Source organism: Drosophila gunungcola (genome assembly GCF_025200985.1).
Source record: "Drosophila gunungcola strain Sukarami chromosome 2R unlocalized genomic scaffold, Dgunungcola_SK_2 000004F, whole genome shotgun sequence".
In the NCBI taxonomy this organism is placed as follows: Eukaryota; Metazoa; Arthropoda; class Insecta; order Diptera; family Drosophilidae; genus Drosophila; species Drosophila gunungcola.
In genome coordinates this window covers 3,984,571-4,009,983 of record NW_026453167.1, presented here as the reverse complement: position 1 = coordinate 4,009,983, position 25,413 = coordinate 3,984,571, and the positions used below count along the sequence as shown (strand labels likewise).

At 42.5% G+C, this 25,413-nt stretch overlaps 7 protein-coding genes across 7 annotated transcripts; 3 read left to right on the top strand and 4 right to left on the bottom strand.

Annotated features, from left to right (window-relative positions):
* The first annotated feature begins 1,109 nt into the window (after nt 1-1,109).
* Nucleotides 1,110-8,365, top strand: LOC128253774 (uncharacterized). The gene is made up of 7 exons (XM_052982449.1): nt 1,110-2,122; nt 2,188-2,492; nt 2,556-3,080; nt 3,142-3,232; nt 3,785-4,638; nt 4,693-5,060; nt 7,044-8,365. The coding sequence occupies exons 1-7, from the start codon at nt 1,237-1,239 to the stop codon at nt 7,918-7,920; spliced, it is 3,906 nt and encodes a 1,301-aa protein (XP_052838409.1). The 5' UTR covers nt 1,110-1,236; the 3' UTR covers nt 7,921-8,365.
* LOC128253783 (uncharacterized) lies at nt 5,086-7,035 on the bottom strand. Its single transcript, XM_052982461.1, has one exon. It carries the CDS (start codon nt 6,841-6,843, stop codon nt 5,086-5,088), a length of 1,758 nt encoding a protein of 585 aa, XP_052838421.1. The 5' UTR covers nt 6,844-7,035.
* Nucleotides 8,366-8,436: 71 nt separating the features above from the next.
* LOC128253782 (uncharacterized) lies at nt 8,437-10,568 on the bottom strand. The gene has a single exon (XM_052982460.1). It carries the CDS (start codon nt 10,355-10,357, stop codon nt 8,561-8,563), a length of 1,797 nt encoding a protein of 598 aa, XP_052838420.1. The 5' UTR covers nt 10,358-10,568; the 3' UTR covers nt 8,437-8,560.
* A 126-nt stretch (nt 10,569-10,694) lies between these two features.
* Nucleotides 10,695-13,646, bottom strand: LOC128253784 (nischarin). Its single transcript, XM_052982462.1, has 4 exons — nt 13,305-13,646; nt 13,012-13,245; nt 11,238-12,117; nt 10,695-11,176 (listed from the first exon to the last, which is right to left on the bottom strand). Exons 1-4 carry the CDS (start codon nt 13,518-13,520, stop codon nt 11,031-11,033), a joined length of 1,476 nt encoding a protein of 491 aa, XP_052838422.1. The 5' UTR covers nt 13,521-13,646; the 3' UTR covers nt 10,695-11,030.
* LOC128253790 (ankyrin repeat and LEM domain-containing protein 1) lies at nt 12,138-13,001 on the bottom strand. Its single transcript, XM_052982469.1, has one exon. The coding sequence runs from the start codon at nt 12,952-12,954 to the stop codon at nt 12,175-12,177; it is 780 nt and encodes a 259-aa protein (XP_052838429.1). The 5' UTR covers nt 12,955-13,001; the 3' UTR covers nt 12,138-12,174.
* Nucleotides 13,647-13,943: 297 nt separating the features above from the next.
* LOC128253786 (Golgi pH regulator) lies at nt 13,944-16,378 on the top strand. The gene is made up of 7 exons (XM_052982465.1): nt 13,944-14,167; nt 14,230-14,500; nt 14,556-14,781; nt 14,849-15,033; nt 15,092-15,273; nt 15,329-15,514; nt 15,575-16,378. The coding sequence occupies exons 1-7, from the start codon at nt 14,126-14,128 to the stop codon at nt 15,848-15,850; spliced, it is 1,368 nt and encodes a 455-aa protein (XP_052838425.1). The 5' UTR covers nt 13,944-14,125; the 3' UTR covers nt 15,851-16,378.
* Nucleotides 16,379-21,450: 5,072 nt separating this feature from the next.
* Nucleotides 21,451-21,903, top strand: LOC128253796 (uncharacterized). Its single transcript, XM_052982478.1, is given in 3 exon segments — nt 21,451-21,679; nt 21,744-21,756; nt 21,758-21,903. Coding segments are annotated over 3 exon segments (237 nt in total). The 5' UTR covers nt 21,451-21,548; the 3' UTR covers nt 21,851-21,903.
* The last annotated feature ends 3,510 nt before the right edge of the window (nt 21,904-25,413 follow it).

The following is a 25,413-nucleotide window of genomic DNA, read 5'->3' as shown; positions in this document are numbered from 1 at the left end:
TTTTTCACTTCACCGTGTCAAAACAACGCAAATAGACAACAGCTATTTTTAGCTTTCTAATTAAATAAAGAGTTTGTTTATTACAAAATTAAAACCAACATTAAAAAAAATTTTATTAATACTTGTTAAGGTAAACATGCATTTTTCGCAAACAGCAAATATGGGGCAATTTTGAATACTTATTAACCTAAAACTTAAATCGAGACCACGAGGGCCTGACGTAAAAATTACATACTTCCTTGAAGTCATGCTGATATGACAGTAGTTTGTAAGTTGTTTAAATTTCGCGCTATCTTAAATCTCTGTAATCGCTTCTCAAAATATCGATAGGTAATATGACTATTGAGGGTATTCCTCATATAAAATAGGGTATTCCTTCAAGAACAACCAATATCTATCAAAGTGAAATTTAACAAATTTAGTAAAATAAATAAATAAAATTATATTACAATCGTGTTCAAATCAATTAACCCTCTACCGCTTACAAAGCCATATATGGCTTCTTATTTTCAATAATTTTTTTTTGTGATATAACTGTTTATGTTTATGAGTTGATCTGAATTTTATCAGTTATTTCCTTTGCACTATTATCTGTTGGAATTATATTTTCAAAACTTTTTTCTGTTGCCTTATCTCAAGTTTTAATCAGTTTTGTGCAGCCGCTGAATTTGAAACTTAATTGGCTTAGTCAAATAACACCCATATCGCTAAAAATAATTTTTAATATTATTTTTGTTGTAACAGAATATGAAGTTTTCTTTATAAAAAATATATAATTTGTCCATAGGTAAGCGTCTCATATATTTTTTTCAACTATGTCCCAAAAAAAACAAATTTAAATCTATATTATTTGTACCTAAATAAACACATAATATTTTATAAAAAAAAATTTGGTAATTTATTCCTATGCTCATGCAGTAGAGAGTTAAAATTTATAATAATTCGAATATATAATTGGCTTACCACAGATATAATAATAATTCAAAAATAACGTTTTAAAAAACGTTTTGATATTAAAATTATATGTCCATTTATCTGTAAACTATCGTAAAACCGATTGTTGCTTCAAGACCCAAGCCGATGATATCGATAGGCTAATCGATGTTTGTTCGCACTGGCAGGTACATCCACGCAAAAAAAGCTAATTCGAGCGGAGAAAAAATTCTTGTAGCTCCAAATTGATATAAAAATAACGCCTTCGCTGGCCCAGTGGTCGGTTAACTAGTGAGCCCCAAGATGACGCGCGTAACGAGAAGTGAAATCTCGCTGGACATGGAGTTCTGGGTGGAGGAGCTGTCGCCGGCACAGTTGGCGTACTACGAGAAGATCACCAGCGAGCACAATGCGGTGAAGGGGGCGCTGAAGAGCGCGGTCAGCGCCAACGAGGGCAAGGAGCTGTTCAGTGGCCAGGTGTTCCAGGCCTACTCCTTCAAGGGCAAGGTGCTGCAGGAGCTCAAGGAGGCCACGCTGCCCAAGAAGCCGCCCAAGGCGGCGGACCCCCCTCCGTCGCCCGCCACCCCAAACACTGGCACCGGACGGGGGCGTGGCCGACCGCCGCGTCAGCCCTCCAACATCGCCTACCTGGAGTCCTCGGACGAGGGCGAAGACGATGTTCCGCTGGCCAAGCGATTGGCCCTGTCGGTGGGCAAAAAAGCCGTGGCCGTAGCCAATGCATCCTCCACATCCTCTGCGAAGCCGGGCAAGAAGGCAGCCGCTGCAGCCGGCTCCTCTGGAAAATCTTCACCCCTGCCGAAGAGCAGCGGGAAGTCGCCCAAGGAACACAAGCCGGACATCGAGTCGCCGCCCAAGAACTACCGCCCCGCAGAGGTCAACTCGGTGGGCGGCCTGGTGGTGGGCAGCACCGAAGAGAGCAAGGACAGCAAGGACGGCAAGGAGAGCAAGGACAACAAGATGCAGGGCAAGACATACCCCTCGCTCGTGGTGCTGGCCAAGCCATTCCTCAAGATCAAGGACATGGCTGCCACGCGCAGCAAGCTGGACTCCAAGGTCAAGCTGGTGCTCATGCTTACGCCCAACAAGTTCTGCGAGTGGCTGCTCCAGGAGGGACTGCTCCGCGCCCAACAGCACTGCATCAACCATCGCAACAACGAGCTGAAGCTGGGTGAGTCCCTTAGGATCCTCTACAATCATTAAACCCTTGTATAATTGAAAATTTTCATGACCTAGGCATTTATTCGGATGTGACCAAGTTCCCCTACACTGGTGGCTATGTCTGGATCAGCGAATGTTGCCCCTATCGCTTTGTGTCCGTATTCAACAATTCCATTTTCGAAGGAGCCCAGCACCCGCCCACATTCCTGCTGAAACTAATCTACCATTGGGCCTGCCAGACCAGCATACAGAACGTGGTGCAGTGGGTCAAGGTGGACAGTGTTTACATCAAGGGAATCTACACCTGGCTACGAGCCATTTGCACCTTAGCGGTGCATCAAAAGTGCAAGAAGTTGGGCGGCCCCGGCAAGTTTGTGGAGGTAACTAATAGTTGGCAGTAAAAAAAAGGGTTTTTAATCACAGTTTTACCTTCCTAATTAAAGGTGGGTGTCATTTCCCTGGGCACCACTTCACAAGACGGATCCCAGCGCCAGGTTAAGGTGGAGGTTCTGGGCGTCTATGACTACGCGGAGAAATCCATTCGACTGCGCGCGGTGGAGCCAATCACCGATGGCGATCGCAACTACAAGAAGCGTTTCCAGGCCATTCTAGAGCCACTTTCGCGCTGGGTGCACAAGGACAGCACCATTTGCATTGACTTGACCGTGGACAAGATCACCCTGTTCAGCATGGGATTCAAGAATATCGTGCAGGCAGCTGCCACCGACAACACGGCCAAGCACAACAACTCTGCGGTAATGGAGTACCTGCGCCGGATTGTGCCGCGCATGTTCCAGAACACCCTGTCGTTGCTCTCGCGCCAAATGATCCAGCAGTTCCTTGACGAGCTGGTCTGGCGGGAATCCTTTGGCACCTATGCCCTGCAGGCGTTCAACAACATTATTATACACATCGCCGAGCAGACGAGGGTGACAACCAATGAGACCATCACCCAGCGACTGTATCAGGTAAGCAGTAAAGAGATAATGAAATGACTGCCAGCAAACACTCAATGCCTCTTCCGTTTAGGTGGCCACCAATCCGTTCAAGGACTGGAGTGTTCTGCCCGCCAACTATAAGGAGACCCCGGCCAATGCGGCTCCCAAGCGCCTGAAGAAACGTTAGTAGTTTCGTTCTTTTGTACCCAGTTTTAATTTAGGCCGTGACTAAAATAATGCGTATCGATAATCTGTTAAGAAAGTGCCTGCGTTTCTCACTCCAAAGTGAAATGTTTTCGTTCTGTTTGATTACTTTCGCTTAAGCCAAATATTGAGCTCAGGTCCAAGTTATTATCCTCTGATTGTGTTATGTGAATTCGGAATTTATGCAATCATTGGGTGTGGAGTGTAGTTTTGTTATACTCAAGTGGTAAACATAAAATTTAAGTTTTACATTTTGGCAACTTTCGTGTTAACTTATTTTAAAGCACACTCTTAAGAGAACAACCAATAAACTTGCATGAAATTTAAGAAATATGTTTTTATTTGATTTCCTTTTTCATTTGGAGTGATAAAACGCAAAGTAAAATGTTATATTTAAGTTGATTGGCACGAAATTTCCGCTGAGAAATGGATGCTATAGTATTTTAGTTATGAAGAGTTTTTCTGCTTTTTGGATAAGTTTTGTGACCTAGTAAAAATTTATTGTAAATCGGTTTGTTGTATGTTTTTAGCAATCAACGATGCCGACTACGTTGCCTCCTCAAAGGTTCCAAAGAAGGAAAAGGATATGATACCAACCGGAGCGAAGCGTGGCCGTCCACCAAATACGGTGAGCACTCCACCACCGCTAATGCCAGTTAAGAAGGGTCCAGGTCGTCCTCCGGGCAGTACCAACCAGCCAAAAGGTGACAAAGCGACAACCTCCAAGGCATTTGGACCTGCATCGGCATCTAAAGGCCTGGCCAAATCGCTGGCAGCCAAGGGACTTGCAGCTAAAACACCCGGTAAAAAAACAAAGGAAAAGGAGGAGAACATGCCGGTGGTTATCAAGAAGGAGGTGGACGATCTTAAGGGCCTCGAGGAGCTTTACTACGGCATTAGCGATGGCACGGACGAGTACTACGAGATGTTCCCGTACAGCACGCCCCGAACCGCACACAGCCACCTGGCCAAGACAGTGGAGTGCCCCATCTGCCTAAACGGCGACTCCTTCGATTCCAACGAGAAGCTGCAGACGCACTTGGTGTCGCACATCTCGCCCGAAGGCAAGCAGCATCAGTTCCAGTGCCTGTTCTGCCTGGAGAAGCACCCCACGGAGTCCGTTCTGGCCAAGCACAACCAGATCATGCATCCAACCGAGACCAAGACAGAGGGCTCGCCCTCCTACTACTGCCTAATCTGTCAGCAGCGTCACAATTCCCTGCACCTGCTGACGGCCCATCTGCAGAAGGCGCACAGCACGCTGGAGCTGCCATATTGGTGCCACTCCTGCGGCTATCGTTCATCCTCTCACCGCGACCTGGTCAGGCATTTCTACGACGACCACAAGCACCAGAACTTCCTGCAGTGTCCCTACTGCCTGGATGTGAGTACCTTAGATTAAAGTTGATTGTTCAAGGTATTCATTTATTTATTTCAGATATTCTACTTCTCGAAACGCGGCGTTGTTAACCAGCTGCGCATCGAACACTACTTCCTACACTTGGACGAGCACATCAACAAGCGGGATCCCTCGCTGCGCTGTCAAAAGTGTTCGCTTACCTTTCTCGAGAAGGGCGATCTTAAGCAGCATGCCGTGCAGCATCATGTCAGCATGATCAAGACCAACAAACCGGTGCGTCTTTTGCTCAACAACTCGCTGTTGATTCCGCCGCCAAAGATTCGCACCCACCACCGGGAGCAGCCGCCGTTCTCCACCTACAAGCGCCCAGTATTCTTCGCCTTCCTGGAGGGCAAGACTTGTGCCGAGTGCAACACCGATTACGCCAGCGAAGAGACACATTACACGTGAGTGCAGAAATCTTTAAATCATTCATTTATTAGCTAAATGTTCGCAAGTGAAAACCAAAGCAGACAATATCCACCCAAATACCAAAACACACCAACCCAATCGTAAGGTGTTCAAATCGATAGCTTGAAAACCCAGAACATTATCTAGAAACCTCACATATCCGGCCACCAATGCATCGTTGAAGTCCGAGATCAGCCAGTGATGCAGCAGTCCCGCATCCTGGATCTTCATTATGAACATGTTGAGGGTCGCCTCAAAGTGGCTGTCGATGCGCATGGGATAACCAATATGTGGGGATCCCAAGCAAGCGGTCGAGAAGCGAAAGATCGGCTTGAAGGCATGTTGCATGGCGAAAAAGTGCCAGCGTTCTTCGGTGAATCGATAGGAGTAGCTGCGGTTAAAACCGAGCAGGGCGGACACCTGCTCACTGTCATTAACGCCCACCAGTAGAGGCATCACCTTGTCCACCAATCTCGGTTCCACATGGCGCAGAAACGTTTTGATTTCGTACTCCTTAACCAGAACCTTCTGCTGCTGCTGGACGAGCTGATCGATGTTATTCACTTGCTCTCCCACCACCAAGGTTGTAAAAAAACCACCCAACTGGATGTTGTACCAACTTGTGGTGATGAAACCCAGAATAGTCAGTTTTAGAAAAACGATGCAGTGGCGCCATGATGGCCTGTAGTTTGTTGTAGTTATAGGTGAGCTGATGAAAATAACTTTGCTAAAGGCATCTAGAAAGTTCTGACCCAAGCGTTGCGCCCAGGTGCTTCCGTTCGGACTCAGCCAATAGAGTATGCCGCTTATGTATATCACTGCGAAGAACAAAATGCAACAGCTGTGCAAATGGAATGGTCGCAAGAGATACATGTGTCGGGAAATCTCATTGCGAACTGGCACATTCAAACAGTTTTCGTATATGAGCAGCGGATGACTCTTGACGGTGTTGACCAGGGTGCTATCGTAAGGATGCAGGGAGATTTCCAATTTTCCGTCTATTATCAACTGCATAATGCGGCTCATATTTACACTGGTCGCAGGACCAAGATCCTCATCGGGGTAAGTAAGGTGTAGCGAGGCGTTATGATGATGCAAATACTCCACAAATGCACGATAGGCATATCCCCGCATCTTCCTGCGCTTTGTGACAGGGTCTTGCACATGAAACACCCTTGGAATATCATTTTCCGCTGTGGTGGACACCACATATCCTCGGAAATTCGTTGTTGCAGGTGGAAAGAGCGTACTAGAATTAATATTTTGGTTAAAGAATCGCACCGACGGATATGGAGTGTAGGAGTACATTTGATCTCTGTGCAGGACAACAACTTTGAGGAACTGATAATGAAATAGTGTTTTGAAAACGGAGTAAATAGCCTTATGGGAACCACTTCTTTGGGAGCCCAGCAAGATGATCAAACGACTGCGTCGTAGTTTACGAAGACTACTATCCAGAGTCAACCATACCACGTCCTGTTTTCCATGGCAAAAGAGCAAACTGATGGCATTCTTTTCAGTGAAATTGAAATGGCCAAGAGGTCTTAGCTTCTCGGATTGGATAGTTGAATCTGTCACCAGGCTGGTTACACGCATTGTTTGTTGCAGCCAAATGATCAGACCACTCAGATCCTCGTTTTTCGTGTTGTGCCCCACAAAGATTGCAGTATTTGTCCACTGTTCCCGGGCTAGGACTGATTTCAACATAGTCACATTGTAACCACCACTTGTAACGTCTGCGATTGAAATCAGGAACAGAATCGTTGGCACTTTGCACATGGTGGTTAATTCAACTGTGGCAGGTGAGAACCCGGGAAAAAGGTTTATAAGCTAGAATATAATTGATTTAATGCAACTTAATAGAGCCTGATTGGCCCGAATTAAGGGAGGTAATAAGTAGTAGGATAGGTTCTTTGGGGGTGTGAGCACATTACGCAACTAACCTCTAATCAAAAATGTACTCTTTCTTTGTGTTTTAGCGGCTGGCTGCACTGCGTTAAGTGCAATTACCAGACCTGTTGCGAACGAGCTCAGTTCCGTCATGGCGTTGATTGCAACGGCAACTTTGTGGACGCCATGGAGGTGAATATGCCGCAGGAGATGCACTGCATATGCGGCTTTGCCACCGGCAATGGCAACAAGATGGCCCAGCACTTGGCCAACTGCGGTCTTAGCACCTGCTATCCCAGTTTGGAGGCGGCCAACGAGAATGCCGTCAAACGCAATATGCTGGACATGTTGGGTTTGGTGCGACGCGACGGGGAGACTTCGGGCGAGGGTGCGGATATCAGCGAGGCAGCCGAAGATGTCGCCGATCACAACTCCGATATATTGCCTCCGCCGGAGGATCAGCAGTTGCAGCATCATCATCATCGTCATCATCAGGAAGTGGAGCACCAGCAGCAGATGCATGAGCCGGAGCCACAGGTTGAGCCCCAAGCGGAGCTGCAACAGGAGTACTTGTCGGCGCCAGTGGAGCATGAACCCGTGCAGAACCATCCGGTTCACCAGAGCATGCCTGTGCAGCAGCCGGGGGCAATACAATTCGGCGAAATGGAGGCGGCCCCAGTCATGCTGGATGCCCAGCAGCAGCAGCAGCAGGTGCAGGCCACTCAGGACTACGCACAAGTTTCGGTGGTGCAGCAGCACCACCAGCAGCAGCCCTACGGATTGAGCAACTACGGCCAGAGCTCTTTGGCCACGGACATTGACATGCCGCTGATTGGCGAGCTGTCTGAGCCAAACGCTCCTCCCACGCCACAGTTTCTGGGCGAGGTGCACACGCCCATGTTCGACGCAGTGGCCGCCGCCGAGCAGCAGCACTATCACGCCCAGCACCATCATCACCCACAATGATACAAGCCACATGGAAAGCTGAAATCACGCGACTACACTCTCCACTGGCAGAACTACTAGCTGGAGTTCATCCCTGACATTCTGATCACACATCGGCCATATCCCGGATTCATTATAGCAACTGAAATCAACACGGCAATATCTAAGCACAAACAATACAATATGAAGGCAGTTAAAATTGTATAGGATTATCTAATTAAGCACTTTTGACATTAATCAACATCTTGAATGAAATCTCATTTGCACAAAGGTTGGCCACACCGGGTTTACGCATTTACGCCTAAAAATATCCATTTATCCCGGTGTAACCATTCCTCTCCAATGGGATCTGTATCTTATATTTTAAATATGTCTAATACATAAAAAATCATTTGGATATTGGAAACTAATCATTTGTAAATGACGCAAAAACATTGTAATTTTAATAAATCTACTTGTCCTTAAATTTGGCTTTTAATTGGATTTTAGGTAGCTTCGAAATTCCAAGAAGTCATTTAATTAAGATGATAGATTTGAATGACTTAATAAGAAAGCCCATTTCAAGTAATGGTAATTTGATAAATGTTAATATAATTGAGATACAAATTAGAGCTGAAATAATTTTACCAGCAGATAAGGAATATAATTAGGTTATTATAAATTAGAGGCGATGGTAAAAACGCCAGAGCTCGCCAAGGAAAATCATAGCGGACAATAGCCATCCACTTCCCAGGACAGACCATCCCAGTCGCAAATAATCGATGTCCAGGGAATGAAACCCAAGCTCGTTGTCCAGGAGCCTAACGTAGCCAGCACGCAGTGCATCGTTAAAGTCGGAGACGAACCAATGTTGCAGCAATCCGGCCGCCTGGATCCTCATGATGAATATGTTGAGGGACCACTGCAGATGGCAGTCCCGTCGCATCGGATAGCCTATGATCGGGGATCCCAGGCATGCGGAGGAGAACCTAAAGATGGGCTTGAAGGCGTACTGTTGCTGCAGCGAGAAGAACTCCCATCGCTCCAGGGTGAAAGGATAGGCGTAGCTGCGATTGAATGCCAGCAGAGCGGAAACCTGCTCGCTGGCATTTACGCCCACTAAAAGTCGGGCTGTTTCGTTGACCAAATGTGGTTCCACGTGGCGCAACAAAGTGCTGATCTCGTAATGCTTCACCAGTACTTTCTGCTGTTGCTGAATGAGCTGTTCCATGCTGTCCACCTCCTCACCGACCACCAGTGTGGTGAAGAAGCTGGCCAACTGAATGCTGTACAAGCTGGTGACCACAAAGCCCAGAATAGTTAGCTGAAACGAAACCATGAAGTACCTCAGCGATGGTCTGTAAACCCTTAAGGGGCCGCATATATATATTATCCAACTGATGCTTTCCAGAATGCTAAAGCCAATCCGTTGATCCCAGCTGCGGTGCTGCAGTCCAGGCTGAATCCAGTAGAGTACGCCGCTTATATAGATAACAGAAGCGAGCAGGATTACCCAGCTCCACTGGTCGAGAGGCAGCAAAAGATACATGTGACGGGATATCTCATTTCTCACGGGAACTATCAGACAATTGGTGGCCACCAGCAAGGGATAGCTATGGTCTCCCATTTTCTCTGGCACATCCACATATGGATGCAAGGAGATCTCCAGTTTCCCATCCCATATCTGCTGCATCATTCGCCCCATATTCACACTACTGTTGGTGGCATGATCCTGGTGGGGATTGCTCACGTGCAGCGAGGCATTGTGCCGCACCAGATACTCCACAAATGTGCGATATCCAAATCCTCTCGTCAGCATGTTTCCGGTTTTCTGATCCCGCACGAAAAACACTCGCGGCAGATCATTCTCCACCGGGGTGGACACCACATAACCCTGAAAATCTAGTGTTAATGGCGGAAAAAGTGGATCAGAGCTTAGGTCCAGCTTATAGAAACGTATAGCTGGATACGGAGTGTATGAGTAAATCTGATTCTTGTGAAGAACAACCACGTTGAGGAACTGAAAGTGCCACAGTCTCTTGAACAAGCTCATCATAGCCTTGTAAGAAGCACTTCGCTTGACGGGCAAAACGACAATCAGCCGCATACGACGCAACCTTCGAAGTCCCATATCCAGATTGAACCAAATCAGTTCTTGGGTGCTAAAGCAGAAGAGCAAACTGACCGAATTATCCGAATTTATGTTGTAGTGACCCAGAGGATACTCCATATGAGCTGCTCTAGACGTATCCACCGTGTGACAGGTAACTTCCATCGCATGTTGAAGCCAGAAGATCAGACTGTTCAGCTCATCCGCATTCGTATTGTGGCCCGTAAAGATGGGGGTGTTTTTCCAATGTTCCCTTCTCCCTATGATTGTCAGCACCGATTTCACGAAAGTTATGTTGTGACCTCCTCGAATTAGTTGCAACTGGACAGGTGTGGAAATGACCAGCAGGAATACAAGCACTCCACGCATTGTGGTTGAATTCGTTGTGATTTCTCAAAGTCCTTGCATCAGACTTATAAGGTAGGCTATAATTGAAATAATTAAATATAATCAACCTTGATTGGCCTTATCAATGATCAAAAAAGAGGGAATGTTACATTGTGCAACCGTCATTTTGACATCGAAATTAGTTATATGTGGATATAGACGTTACCAGTCAAATTGTACTCTTAATCCTTAAGTATCAGTAAATGGGTTTTAAATAGTTTTGATAATTATCTTAAGAACACGAACTAAAAGTTGCAGTTACATTCGTGTTACACTTAGTTATTAAATTAATAAAAAATTCAATGCGAAACAGTTTTTTGTCAGATTATATAATTTATTTAAATTACTTAACTATTCATTTGGAGGTGAGCATTGATTTATTGCACTTCGGGTGGACAAAAACGAAAAAACATATTTAAAATTTCGCTGAAAACGTGTGGGAGTATAAAGAACACGTAAAATAAATAAAGAATATTACGGCTAAACATGGAAATATCATAGTAGGAAATCTTTAAATGGTTAAAAGTCCACAACCTTTATATACAAATATTTGTTAAGGGGTAAATCGCAAGGAAAATTCAACCATTAATACTTTTAAATCAAAATGGTATGAAATTCCTCGGAGAGATTTGTGAAGTCATGGAATCAAGAATTATCATTTCTGTTGCTGCCTTTGCTTAGATTGCAACAGGGCAGACAAAACCAGAGCGGTATCCAACTCTTGCTGGTTTCCAGGTTCATTGTCCAGAGATAATTCAGCAGCACGTTCGTGGAAACGGGCCAAGACACGAGCTCGATAGTCTAAAGCGGTATGAAAATGAATTTCTATATATATATTTATAGAATATAATAGAAAACTTACCCACACTGCCCGCCAGGGGATTGCCAGTTAGCCGAAGAGTCTCTAGCAGTGGAAGATTGGCAACATGATCAACTTCATCGAGCTCTTCGATCTGATTGGAGCTCAGATCAAGGTTCACCAGTGAAAGCAACTTCCGCAGACCACTCAACGTCTTGATCTTATTCTGCGCCAGCTTCAGAGTGACAAGATTTCCCATTGTCAGGTGCCAGTCAACGCACTCTGCTATGAGATTTCCGGACAACGAGAGCAGCTGCAGATGAGGAAGCTCGGCAAGATTTTGGACGTTCCGTATTCGATTTTGCTCGAGGATTAGATGTCTCAGTTTTGGAGCTGTTCTTACGCTGCCATCGATTTGGGTTAGCAGATTGCCAGTCAGATCCAGTTCGGTAATCTCCTGCCAGGCGTCCGCACTAAGCAAGGCACTACCATTCGAAGTGGAGGGACTGCAGCCGGAGGAGGATGCTATGATTGCCTCTGGCAGCAGACTTGGCACATCACAGTCCTTGTGCAGATTGTCGCAGAGCAGCACTTGGTTTATGTTCTGTATGGTCGTGTTATGGACACAGATTGTCTGGAGAGTTGGCTTGAGAAGCTCGATGTCCACTATGTTCTCCGTGGACAAGGCCGAGAACTTGAGCGTCTTGAGATTGCGAAAGGCATTCAGATTGAAGTTTAGTCTATTCGGAATGATATTGCTTCGACCGATGGGCACATCCACCGTATTGTAGTCCTGGGCATAGCTGGCGTTGTCCTTCACCGGTGTCACCACCAAGGCCACTAGTTGTGTGCAAAAGTCCAGCACATGGGAGAAGTCAAATTTGCCACCACGATCCAGGCTCGGCGGACAGGGAAGACTTAGCCGCTCACTAATAGCGAAGACCTGCAAAAGGGGAATAAAAAGAAAAACAATATTGTAAATACTACAAAGAAATATATTTTAGGCTCCGATTGCAGCCTTGTCTTTAACATTTTTGGTGCTCTTCAAAGGATACAGTTCACTCTCTTCGGTTGCTAGGAATTTCCCCAGCAGTTTATGGAGCAAAGCTATTCCCAGATACTTTCGCTCTCTACTTGATAAACTACTTCGAGCTGGACCGCAGTAAACACCCAACCGCCGGTTGGTCAAGTGATTCATACTGAGAGCATCGATAATAGAAGCCTCACGAGTTTGCGCATCTTCTGACGAAATGTCTTGAAAGGCTTGTATTAGTAAGACGCCACGTTTCGCTCTCCAAATGGACACTATTAAGGCTAATTTAGGGTCCTTGACTAATGCAATGCTGTTGACTTCATCCAGTGACTTTTGGGCTTTTTTAAGATGAACATAGGGGCGGGTGGCCTTGCCCTTTCCTACGTAGAAAATGGCTCGAAGGAATGTGTTCCAAACATCCATCTTATGAAGATTTCCTGCCCGTTCCCTCAGTTTGTTGGTAACTCGGGGATCCAGCAACAAATAGTTGAAGTAATGTCGACTGACACAGTCATTCTCCTGATACCATTTACAATGCTGCTGGACATACTTGTAGAGGTACCTGATATTGTTAAAACTGATCTCCGAATTGATGGTCTTTTCCAGTTCTGCAGAGAAACTAGTGTGATGTTTGTGGAGCGTACCCAGGGAATAGTTTATGCCTCTAGCTTTGACAAGGTTGTTGAAGATATTTCTAAGCTGCAATGGCCTAGTTTGTGTAAAACTAAATACTAATAATTTTGACATATTTCAGTGTGGAAGATGGAAACGAGTTAACAATAAATTCAAAGGATAAAAACTCACCTCCAGGGCTGAAAGGTTGTACTCCTTCTTGGAGCTGAGCAAGGCATCTCCACTTTCGTTAAAGAGCTTGGCCAGATCCTGCAGCAGATAAATGATGTCGTACTTGTTGAAATCCAGGAACTCGGCCAGAGCCCGGGGAAGTTCCGTGCGGAAGTAGATGAGCAGCTCCTGCAAATATGTTTCCAGCTGTTCCCTCCGTTGCTCCAGAAAAGCGGGCTGTCTATTTCCAACAAGCTAAAAGTGGGGTGTTAATCACATTGCCATATTACATTACACTTTCCATGGGGGCGTACCTTCTTCGGCGGCAGGAGCTTTTTGCTAATGGATATCTCGCCCACCAACTTATCGTGGAGCTGGGCAAAATCCCGATAGCGCCGCTCCACAAGCCATTCTACCTTTCCCACCCGCAACTTGATGTCGTAGTAGGTCACCCCGCCGCTGGAGTTTTCGTTGGTGAACTTCGGAACCGTCACCGTCGTGTCCTCGTGTTGGCGATAATAGCAAGCCATCGCTGTCCTTTCCGCTTCCCTAAGATCTTTTCAAGCATCCGGTTGCGCATCCAGCAGGTAATCATTTGGTAAACATTGCCAATCAGCCCGTTCCTCCACTAGTGCTGACAGATATGCGCAGCCAAAATAAGTCAGCTAGAAGAAATGGCTATAGCTAAAATAAACAAAAAATATACTTAATATGTATAACCAATTTTTAACTCAAATACAGTTTTCACACATTCAGAAAATTACATTTGCAATTGAAACCATAATAAAAATAATTTTACTATATTTATAAATTGTATAATGACCAAACATTTTGAGAAAGTTATAAATTCTGACCTCTACAAACAAATCTGGCCTTAGAAAAGCTAAAATAGCAGCACAATAAAAATATAAATACCAAATAGTATATTTTTCAGTATATAACCAGCCCTTACTCAAAAGCTATCGAAAAATCGATTGTTGGTCATTCGGCTTTTTTGTTTATATTTGCTTGTTGGCATTTTCAGTTCTTAGAGCAGTTGTTTTAAACGTTATATAGTTTAACTAAGCAATGCCAGTGACCAGGCAATTCGAATAGTAATTAACATATCCGAGCTGAACGAAGACGAGCCCCAAAAATGGCCTTCCTGGGCGACTGTGTGATCGTTTTTGTGTCGCAGGCAAGTGGGAGTCTCAATTTGGATATGTTATACAGAGTAACACCCATTTTACCCAATTGCAGATGGTGTTCTTCGCCGGCGGCTGGTTGTTTTTTAACAAGGAACTCTTCAAGCACTATGAAATCCGACACATATCCGTTCAGTTGATCTTCTCATCCACATTCGCGCTATCCATTACCATGTTCGAGTTGATCATATTCGAAATCATCGGCGTTCTGGAGTCCAGTTCGCGGTACTTTCATTGGAGACTGGGTCTCACGTTGCTACTGTTTATGACGACGGCTGTGATACCCATTTACATTTGCTACTCTGTGATACACAGCATTTCGATCTGTAAGTGAGCCCCTCTGTGATCAAATTGCCATATAACTAGTTATACTTTTTATAGTTTCCGATAGATGGGTCAGAATTCTGACCACATTCTGTTGGTTCGTCTTTCTCTACGGACTCTGGCGGATTGGGGAGCCATTTCCCTTGCTAAGCGCCTCCCATGGCATCTTTACGATCGAACAGGGCGTTTCCCGGATTAGTGTGATTGGGGTCACCGTAATGGCCATTCTCTCCGGCTTCGGCGCCGTCAACTATCCCTACACCAGCATGGCCTACTTCATCAAGTAATTGAAATGCTATATTTTTCCCCTTATCTCTGTGTGACATGCACTTATTTCCCATTTTTGGCAGGCCAGTGTCGCGGAATGACATCATCTGCTTCGAGCGTCGTTTGGCTCTGACGGTAGACATGCTGACGGCCAAGAAGCGGAGGATTTCCCTGGCTGTCTATAATCACAACAAACTGCACCCAGCAAAACCCAGAATTTGGGATATGCTGACCTCGGCAGTTCAACGCAACACGAGCAACGGCGAAGGTTCTTATAGCTGCCATGCTTGAGTCTATAATTTAATTCAATATATGAATACTTTCAGACATCAATCAGTTGAAACAAGAAGTTTATGGATTGGAGGAGTTACTACGTTCTGTTTTCTTGGAACTAAGTTCTTTGAAAAACATGGAAGAACGCCAAAGATGGTCGCAAACATTAAAGGGAAAATACTTTAATGTACTGGGCCACTTTTTTAGTGTTTACTGTGTCTACAAGATATTTATGGTACGCCTTAAAACCTTTATCCCTATTGATTATTAATAATATCTGTTGTTTGCAGTGTTGCATCAACATCATCTTTGATAGAGTGGGCCGCAAGGATCCAGTGACACGTGGCCTGGAGATTGCCATTCATTGGTGCGGTTTTGACATAGACTTTGCCTTTTGGAACCAGCATATTTCATTTTTGCTTGTTGGCTGCATTGTGGTCACCTCCATAAGAGGATTGCTGTTAACTCTCACTAAGGTGCGTTGCTTAATACCTTACATTTTACAATGTTCCCAAGCCAAGTTAAACTTTTTCCAGTTCTTCTACCGCATTTCATCGAGCAAGTCGAGCAACATAATTGTGCTGATCTTGGGTCAGATCATGGGCATGTACTTTTGCTCCTCGGTGCTGCTCATGCGCATGAACATGCCAGCCGAATATCGGGTGATTATCACCGAGGTGCTGGGAAACCTGCACTTTAACTTCTACCATCGTTGGTTCGACGTCATATTCCTGGTCAGCGCCTTGACCACCATCATTGTTCTTTATCTGTCTCGCAAGCCAGTTCGCGTAGACGATTCCGATCTGCACTGATTTCAGCTTGAACGCTTGGGGGCCCTCGGCTCCCGTGTTAGGATAAGCAGATTTGATTTAGAATCAGTTAGCATAATTAGTGCAAGCTTTAAGTTATGTTAATCCGTGTATATACCAGTGTGTATGTATGTAAGTAATGCAGAATAAGATAAATGTCTGTATATCGATGCACAAAAATCAAAGTTACATATGTTTGTTTAGGTAAAATAAAACAACGAACTGTTTATCTTTAGAAAAGTACTAAGATAATTTCCCATCGTAAAATAATAGGTATTTACTCGGAGCTTCAACATCCTTGTTTAAAGCTTCCGGAAAGCTTTTCAGCTGTTTGATTTAGGTCTTTAGGTTACCAGTTGCCTTTTGGTGTTCACTCAACTTTGAGTGAGTCACGTTTTAACATTGCAGCAGTTAAAATTACTACTGTAATTTCAATCCCAATGTTCCCTTGTCTAAAAATAGTACTCCGGTGGCTTCTTGAGTGGAACTGAAACGAATTGTTGGATAACTTGGTGCGGGTTCGCTTAGAGTGGGAAGTTCTAATGGGCTAGTTTGGGTCGGGTAGAAAATTTGTGTACCTACAACAAATAATAAATCTAAATATTTATTCTTTTAAAATAATGTTTATCTCTCCAGGGTTTACTCAAGTTTGGCCAATCTTGCTTTGCAAATGCTCACTACGAAATTTGACCTAGCTCGGGAAGAAATCCTTCGTTTCAGTATATGTACCTTGCCAAACACCTGAGGCCTCTTTAAAGGAAATTGCCCCTACACTCAAATCCATTGCCCACTGCTGGAGGGCTTTTGGAGAGCAGAAAAAAAATGACAACATAAAATTGCAATTGCAATTAAAGATGGGCAACTTTTTAAAAGTCCCGAAAAACGCGATGCTACGGGACGGAAAATAAAAATGGCCAACTGTTCCAGGTCCCAAGCCGGCGGATAAGGATATAACCATGTGCGCACTTTGCTGGCTACAAATGCCATTAAAATGTTGCGGCTGCCGCAGTTCCAGCCGAGTGAAAAGCATTCCGGGTGTCTAGATGAATAAATCATGAAATAAAAATGATTGAAGGGTTCCCACGGGGCGACAAAAAGTGAGGTCGGGGGGCAGAAAAGAAGCAAGAAGGTGGTTGCGTACCAAAAACTGCAGTCAAAAGCGCAATATATGATGGCGAATCAATCGGCTGGAAACCCGATGAATTCGTAACTAAACACGGAGGAGAGACAACGCTTTGCCTAATTAGACAGAAAATGCAATGGAAAATGGGGCATTGCTTTCCCTTCGCTTTGCGTGTTTACATTAAACCTTATCGATTTCATATCGATTAGTGATTGATAATGTGTGTTGGCCTGCTCCACTTGCTCTGCCTGGGACGACTTCATGGCCATTATGCAAATTTGCCAAGCAATTGATTAGAATTTCATTTACATTACGCATACGCTCCGTATGCCGAGGCTGCCATAATTAACGCTGCATGCCACATGCACGGTGGGCTAATTAGCATAAATTCAATTAGTTTCCTTGTTTGCACCTTCGGTTATCTTCGGAGTTTTCCCTACCCTACTAAACTAGTACACGTTTATACTATACTATGTGGATAAATCTGGCTGATCTTATTGACAGAAAGGAGCACATAGCTTGGCTTAAGGCTTAAACGGTTTGTTGTTGCGCAAACAAAGTCCCCGATTTCTCTACCCCTTTCTTCTCATCTCCTGATGGCCCTATGCATATTTAGCATATTTTCCGCTTGACATTTGACCTTTTGACTTGCATTGCGTCAGATCCGCGACGCCCGACTTTCGGCTAAGGTAACAACTGGCGTTTGTGACTGCGGTTATCTGTCTGCGTCTCGCCTCGGGACATGAGAAAGACATTAGCATAAGCAGGCGGCATTTGGTCAGATTGCCGACGATTTTGTGACAAGTTATGCAATAGCTCTTCGGTTAGATTTACATACGATTCCCCGTGAGATAAATGTGCCTGGGATAATAGCACGTGGGGGACTTAGTTGGGGCATAAGAAAATAAAGTGTCTTGTCCTTAAACGAGGTAACGAGATAAATGGTTTCGTTAAATATAAAAAGAATTCCAAATTAGTAATACCAAAACGTCTAGACTCCTTAGAAATTTATAAACTATTTTAATCCATAAGTACTAAACTGTTTCAATTGAAAACTGGCTTAAAAAGCACTCTACTATTTTTTATTTTTATGAGTAATAGCTTTAAAATTCAAATGCAAGCACAAGTATTTTTGATAACTTTGTAATATGAATATGAAAAGTAAGGTATGATTCTCCTTTTTATGTGATGGGTTATATAATATATAATGCTTAATTTTCTGAAAACTGAGTTAGAAAGGGAAATCTTAATGATTGGTCTATATAACATTAACTTGATCAGATTTTTTTCTCCATCCGCAGGCAACTGAAACTGGCTCTTAATGACCAGCGTTTGCCATCCGTTAACCTTTCGCTTTAGCTTTAGGTCCATTTAACCTCATCGATTGCCAGCGTCCAAGAGTTCCCACCTAGCAACCAACCAACTAATTAGGACCATCTCCATCGACGAGCTGGACGACTCATTAGTGGACGGCTCGGCTCCACATAATTAAAGCAACAATTCCGACGAAACCGAAATGCAACAGCACAGTAATCAAGGCACTTGGCAATTATTACATTGATTACCAGATGAAAGCCATAAATGGCCGTAGAACGCGATGGCCAGTCCACAGAGGAAATAAAGAGGGACTGGGACTCCGTTTCCTATACATAGCAATGTCCAGTTCATTAGGTCTGGCGCTGAGGTGAATATCCACCGGGGGGGTGCTTACCTTTTCAACTTAACACTGGATACAAAATATCTTTGTCCAATCAAATTATTTGCCATATCAAATATTTAAAGGTTTTGCAACGTGCCCCGGCCATGAGAAATGATAGCAGGCCAATTGAATTGGCAGTAAAACAGGGTAATCTGTTAATCAATATTTAAAGGGATTCAGGGGGCATACAAGTATCGACTTACTTGTAATTATAGGTGAACCATTTGAATTTTTCATACGTTAAAGCTCGCTTATATTCTGTATTCCCTTAAAGACACCCTGTTTCGGAAAATGTATTAACGTTTTTTGTTGCATAGCCTTGATGTATGTTGAACATTGCCATTTTTTTTTAACTCCCAATAGAACTCAGATGTGCGCCATCATCGTGGACAATCATGATGATGCTGATGATGCTGTGTCTGAGGTGGGTGGTCAAGGGTAATCTATATAGCGACTCAATAATTTAATGACCGGTAATATTAAAAAAAAATGGAAAAACATAGTGTGTTCAATTAACGATTGACCCACACTCCGTCGAAAAGTGCAGCTATTTATTATGCAGGTGCTTTCCCATCGGCATCGCATTTGCACCTGGAAACTTTACCCGGATTATTGCTCCATTTTGCGCTCCAATGAATCTCGCAGAACTCACGCCAAAGCTTAACGGGCACGTGAGTGTGCCAGCGGCCCATAAAAGTGCCATAAATGTTGATAAGACATGTTTGTCATAGGTGAGCCTGTGTGCTGTGTGTGTCAGCACCTCTGACTGCACCTGCAAGATTTTCCTGGCGAAGAAGCAGAGAAAGTGCGAAGTAGTTTGTCGGCCCGATATCCCGCAGATTGCTTTATTACGCCCCGAACGAGCACAATGCGGGTGCCGAGCCGTCTGTGCGGATTTATGATCTGCATCCCAATTTGTCAGCTTATTACGCGGGGCTCAAAAGCCTTCTTTATGGGCGTGAAGAGACCTTATAGAGATTTTTCGCTTAGAAGTATCTGCGCCAAGAAAAAATATACATTTAAAATAAGTAGCGTCCCAAATTATCAAAAAATAAATCAAAAGACATATAGGGCACTATCAGAAATGTATTTTTGTTTTTCCAGAATAGTTTGGTGCCTTCTTTGTTGATTCGTATTTGGTTAACGTAAAATGTGTGTCATTATGAGTAAAATTCTTAAATGGTATAAAAAAGTATAAGAATTGTATAAGGGGGCTTATTGTCTTAAATGTTTTTATTTGATTTAATTTATTACAAAATGGGTTTTTCCTTACGCTACAAGTATAAAGCTTATAATTTAATACGCTATTAAATACATATACAATACAATATTTGGAATTTAATTCAAAAGTTCATATCGTTTAAAAATATTGCAGCCTCGAAATCATTTTATTTAAAAGGATATGCATAAAGGAGAGCACTTGATGCAAATCTTGATTTCAAATGATTTGATATTAAGTTTCAAAATAATAAAGTCAGAGCTGAAGAATTTCAGAAGTTTTTTTTTTTTAAACTTAATGCACTTAGCTATAAATTTAGCTAAGATCATTAAAAACAAAAAAACCAAACGCGGACATAAAAAAATATATAATCCTACATTTTTAACTGTCCTCTAAAGTATATATTTTCCTCTGTGTAACCACTAATTTCTCATAAGCCACAATTGCACCCATTTTTCCATTAGCGACAGGACAACCCATGCGATTGTGATTGTAGGGCCAACTGGCCATTTCCAGCGAGCAGCTAACGCTGTCAATGATGGCCTCAATCACAGCTGTCATAAACAGCGACAGTGTCCTTCCGTCTCTGCGCATCCGTGGCTACACGATGGTCCATCGAAAGGGAAGGATATCCAGGATACATCCCGATTGCCAGCGAGACGGATGGAGAGCGAGACACTTCCATCGGCTCAGTTTTGTGTCTCTGCTGTGGTGCCATCCAGTGCTATTAATATGGAAATTATGCAAATTGAATTGACTTTCGCCGAGCCCGACTGAGACCCATTAAGCGGTGTTTAAGTTGTTTTCTCGCTGCAAAGGTGTTTATATACGAATTTCGTGAGGATAAGGAATATCTGAAGAGGCAGGAAAAGTCTTAAAGGCTTAGATATGTTAAATTTGGCCTCTTTTGCATCTCCATGGTGACGAAAAAAAGAGAAATAACTATTAATTCTTCTTTGTTACAGTCTACACAGCTATTACAATTCTGGCCATCACTTGTATTGAAACTTTGTTTAAGAAGGTGTTAAAAACCATTTTCTCAGCTTTATTTATATAACAGAAGAATTTTAAAAATTAAGTTTTCCCCAAGACATGGTGAGCAAAGTTTGTATAATACGCCCCATTGACACACGACTTTTTGTTTAAATTGTAAACTGTGTCGGCACTAAGGTAAGAGTAAAAGCAAAATGTTGAAGGCCTGAGGGCGTTGTTTTGAAAACTTTAGAATCGAATTGAATTATTGTTATATAAGTTGCAAGTCCAATTAAAAGAAATCAATATGCGTTACTAAAGGCTATAAATGACAATACATTATATTGTTTAAAGAATATAAGGTCATGAGTAATCTAAATTTAAGTACCTAATCCATTTTCAAACATCACCGAAAACCCTACTTTATCATAGAACGCAATCAATGGTCTGAGCCTGCGGCCAATAACGTGTTCGTGGCTAAATTTTCATTTTGTACTTCTTCGATTGCCACACTGCCAGGTGTGGTGGTGGCGCAGTAATTTGTCATTTTCATTTCGGACTACTCCCTCTGGAGCGAAGCAACCTGGCAGTTGTGTGACAATCGCCTCGGAGCTGAAAGGCCCAAACCTTGGCTAATCAATAAAGTTGAGGCGAGTGGGGCACAAAACTGGGAAATGGTTCACTAGAAATGAAACTTTCTCCCTTCATTGTAGTATTGATTATGATTTTCGAAGCCGTCGGTGGCTACGGCAAATGTCCATTGGGTAGGCAGTGGAACCCAATGACAAAAAAGTGTATAAAATATTACTTCGGCTCATAGCCAGACAATGGACCTCACTCCTGTCGGACTTAATGAACCCAAACAGACCATTAGGGTCTGCAGCATTAATAACTATAAAAAAAGGTGAGGCGAGACTATTAAAAGTAATGACAACTAATTTCTGGGTTAAGCCAGGAATAAACCCACAAAAGCATAAACATAATTTATAACATTTGCAGAAATAAAAGGATTTCCAGACAAATAAAGAGGAGACAAAAAATGTGAAAAATTAAATGCCATTCTCTTGGTTGGTTGAGTTGGCTTTTTCCTGGCAAAACAAAGTGATACTTTAGGGCCATGGTGTTGCAAGACCTTTTTAGGGAATTTTTCAAACAACCCTTTATCGACTTGTTTCAATATGTAGCAAATGGGCAACAATTTGTGCCGTAATCAAAACTCTTATAAGTTCAAGATGTGTCTTCAAAATTGCTAGAAAGGTTGAAAAGGGTTGGTCCTCCCTTAAGAATTTTCATTAATCATTGAAGCCACTTCATTTTTAGAAGTTTTCTCAGCGAATAAAAAACAAACACCTCTATTGTATGTGAATTGTTTGCTAACCAATCAATAGCCATTGAAAGAGCAAAACTTTTCACTACATTTATGCATTCAGGTAGCACAAAAATAAATATTAACGAGCGAGCTGTGCAACAAAATATAATCAAGATTGCCTGTCAAAATATCCGCAAACGGCAGTACGTGTACATGAAAAATTCTTGAATGTTTATCGATTTTTTGCCTCGCTATAGTTTTATTATTATTATCTGTGAGTTTCCGTCTGTCGTGTGCAAATTGGATAATAGAGCGGTAAATTAAATTTACCGCCCCGTTTCGTTCTGCGTTGAGTAAAAGTAATTACAGTCAGGTGAATAGCTGGTCATGCAAAACGAAGACCCCCAATCCCAAACCCCCAATACACATTTACATATGCGTCCTCATTCCACCCGATAATTAAATAAAATGACACTAAAATTGCTGTGGGAGCAGCTGGAAACAAATGTATATTAGTCTTGATTTGCGTTGGTTAGATAAGATTTAGATTTTAAGGTTTTGCAATTAGTGGGTTAACGTCAAACAAATTAAAATATAAATGGATTTTTAATAACTTTTAATAACAAATTTAATTTTTGGCAGTTTTAAACTGTATTATAATAGCATCAGAAACCTCAATTTAAATCTATTTCAATTATTTAGTTTAAAATATCTTTATAAAGTTTAAAATAAACAACTTTATGAGGTTTATGAGGCTTATGAGGCTTATGAGGTGTTTACACTTTTATAATGCTTAAAAAAATTGGAAAAAAAAAGTTTGCTTAGATCTAAAAAAAAAACCCGTAGACATACAATTGGCGTCAATTTTTAATAAATTTATCTTTGATTTTTTTTTTGTAACAAATTTAGTTTGTTCTGAACGATTTTTGTTCTGTGCTATGAAAAATCACCGTAGCCAATACAAATTTTCTTGGCTAAAGCATCTTAGCCAAATCATCGATACAATACTTCACATCATTTTTGGATTTCTCATGGATCGAAGGTATTTATATTTGCTTTTAGCCCTGAGCTTTCTCGATCTAAGCTGCGGGTGTCCGGAAGGATATGTTTTTAACAAAAAAAGTGGACGTTGCTACGCAGAACCGACTACAAAACCTCCAGTAGAATGCCGACGTATGTATTATTTACCTACAACAGAATATAATATGCATAATATTCGTAACTGAAATCCCTCAGGTGGCTCATACTGGTTGTCATCAAAGCAGAGGTGTGTCAAATTAAGTCAAATTATGACTGGATATTTCCCAGAAAAAAAAGCAATAAGGTCCCCTGAAAAAATGAAGAAGTGTCCCACAGGATTTATATCTTTGAGAAATATGTGCGTAAAAGAAAAAAAGGATGCAAGTGATTTGAAGTCATATCTTTTGGAACCGGAAGGTAATTTTCAATTACTTTTCAAGGAAAAAACAGTATAATCCTCGTTGGAATCCTCATTATTGTCCGCCTCCTCCGTGTTTTTCAAATTTCGAACATTATATTAATAAAATAAACATGTGAAGAATCAAAAGAGTAAAATATTTTTAAAAAGAGACAAAAAATGAAAAAAATAAAAAACAATAAATTGCTGCGTTGATTTATAAGACGTTTGCATAATGAACATCAGCAATCAAAGTGCACTATGAAAGGAGAAAGCGATTGAAAACGACTTGTTAACAGGCAGCATTTATGCAAAAGGGCGAGAAAGTCATGGCAGTTGGCCAGCCAATTGCAATCATAAAGACAGTACAATTTGTTGAGTACTATACTGATGTAAAATGCATTTCCTTTTACAAAAATGTTTGAATACTTATTTTAAGTCTAGTTGATAAAACATTTGCTATACTAATTGCTATATAATCTGCTACTATTTATATTAAAAAGTTATATACTTTAAATTTCCAACTTGAAAACGAAACTAGTTCCAAAGTCACGCTCCACTTTTAATATGTCGCTTCTACTTTTCAACTTTTACAATAACGCCAGCACAACATTTTGTGGTTCAACTGGACGCATACATAATATTCGTTAAACAAAATATAATTCTCTGTCCACATGCACTCGAAAGTTTTCCTTTAAAATGTATGAGATTTAATGAGAAACAGAATTTGTTATTCAAATGGGAAACAACCATAAGTATAAAAGTTGTCCAAACTGGGACAAATTTAAAAAATGTAGTTTACAGTTGAGGTGAGCAACATGATAAGCTATAGATTGAGTCTAGTTTTTTTCTGCTGCTAACATAGCTGTAATTGTAAGCTTTCTAAGCAATTACAAATAAATGAAATTCAGGAACTTATAACACTGAACATACGTATATCGCATCAGAAGTGTTAGTAACCACATATTTAGTTTGACAATACCATTCCCCAATTTGGAATCAGTTGGGGTTGTCGAGGACTCTGCGTCTCCGTGGCACATTTAACGGTTTGAAAGCAGCTTAAAAGGTGACAGTTTTTGCAGCTAAAGCAGATGCAGATGTGGGAGGCCAGGACAGTGCAGGGAGTGGCATCCGGTGACACCGATGTGAGGCTGTTGCTTATTTGGCACGGATTTTGGTGGCATTGGCTGCTGACGGCTGCCACCGCGCGAGCGAGGTTTTTCGAAATTGAATGTCGATGTGTGTACCGCTGCAAATGTGCGATAAATGTTAGGGAGCACTGTCTGAACGGAAGTGTCGGCGAATTTTATGAGCAAAAACGGCAGGAAAAATTAAATCCGCCACCACGTTTTTATTTTTATCCAACACAAATTAAGTGGTTGCAGCGATAAATTTAGCTCTCGTCAAAGGCGCGTTGGCAACTACTATTAAAGTGACATTTGTTTCCCCTTCAGGGCACTCAATGCACAGGCGATTGCTCCATTTTAGCTCCTGCTCCTCTGTTCGGTGTTGCTGTGCACTTGCACATCGCTTTGTTTTGAAAGCCTCATAAATTGCGCATACGCCATGTTGCATCGCCAACATGGCTTCCTCTTTTCAGCACGCATAAATTCAACGGGGTGAAATATTTGCGAGCCGTAAAGCGACGCCGCACGAAAAAAAAAAACAGAAAAAGCAGTTAACTCAATGCTCCGGAGCACTTTAAAACATCCACGCGGTGCGCCTGAGGACTGGGGATTCCCAATTGACATGCATGCACGATGCTGTGGAATGCAAATTTCTCGCGCTATCTCGCTGTCCTTCTGGTGGCAGGTTCAATTTGGAAGT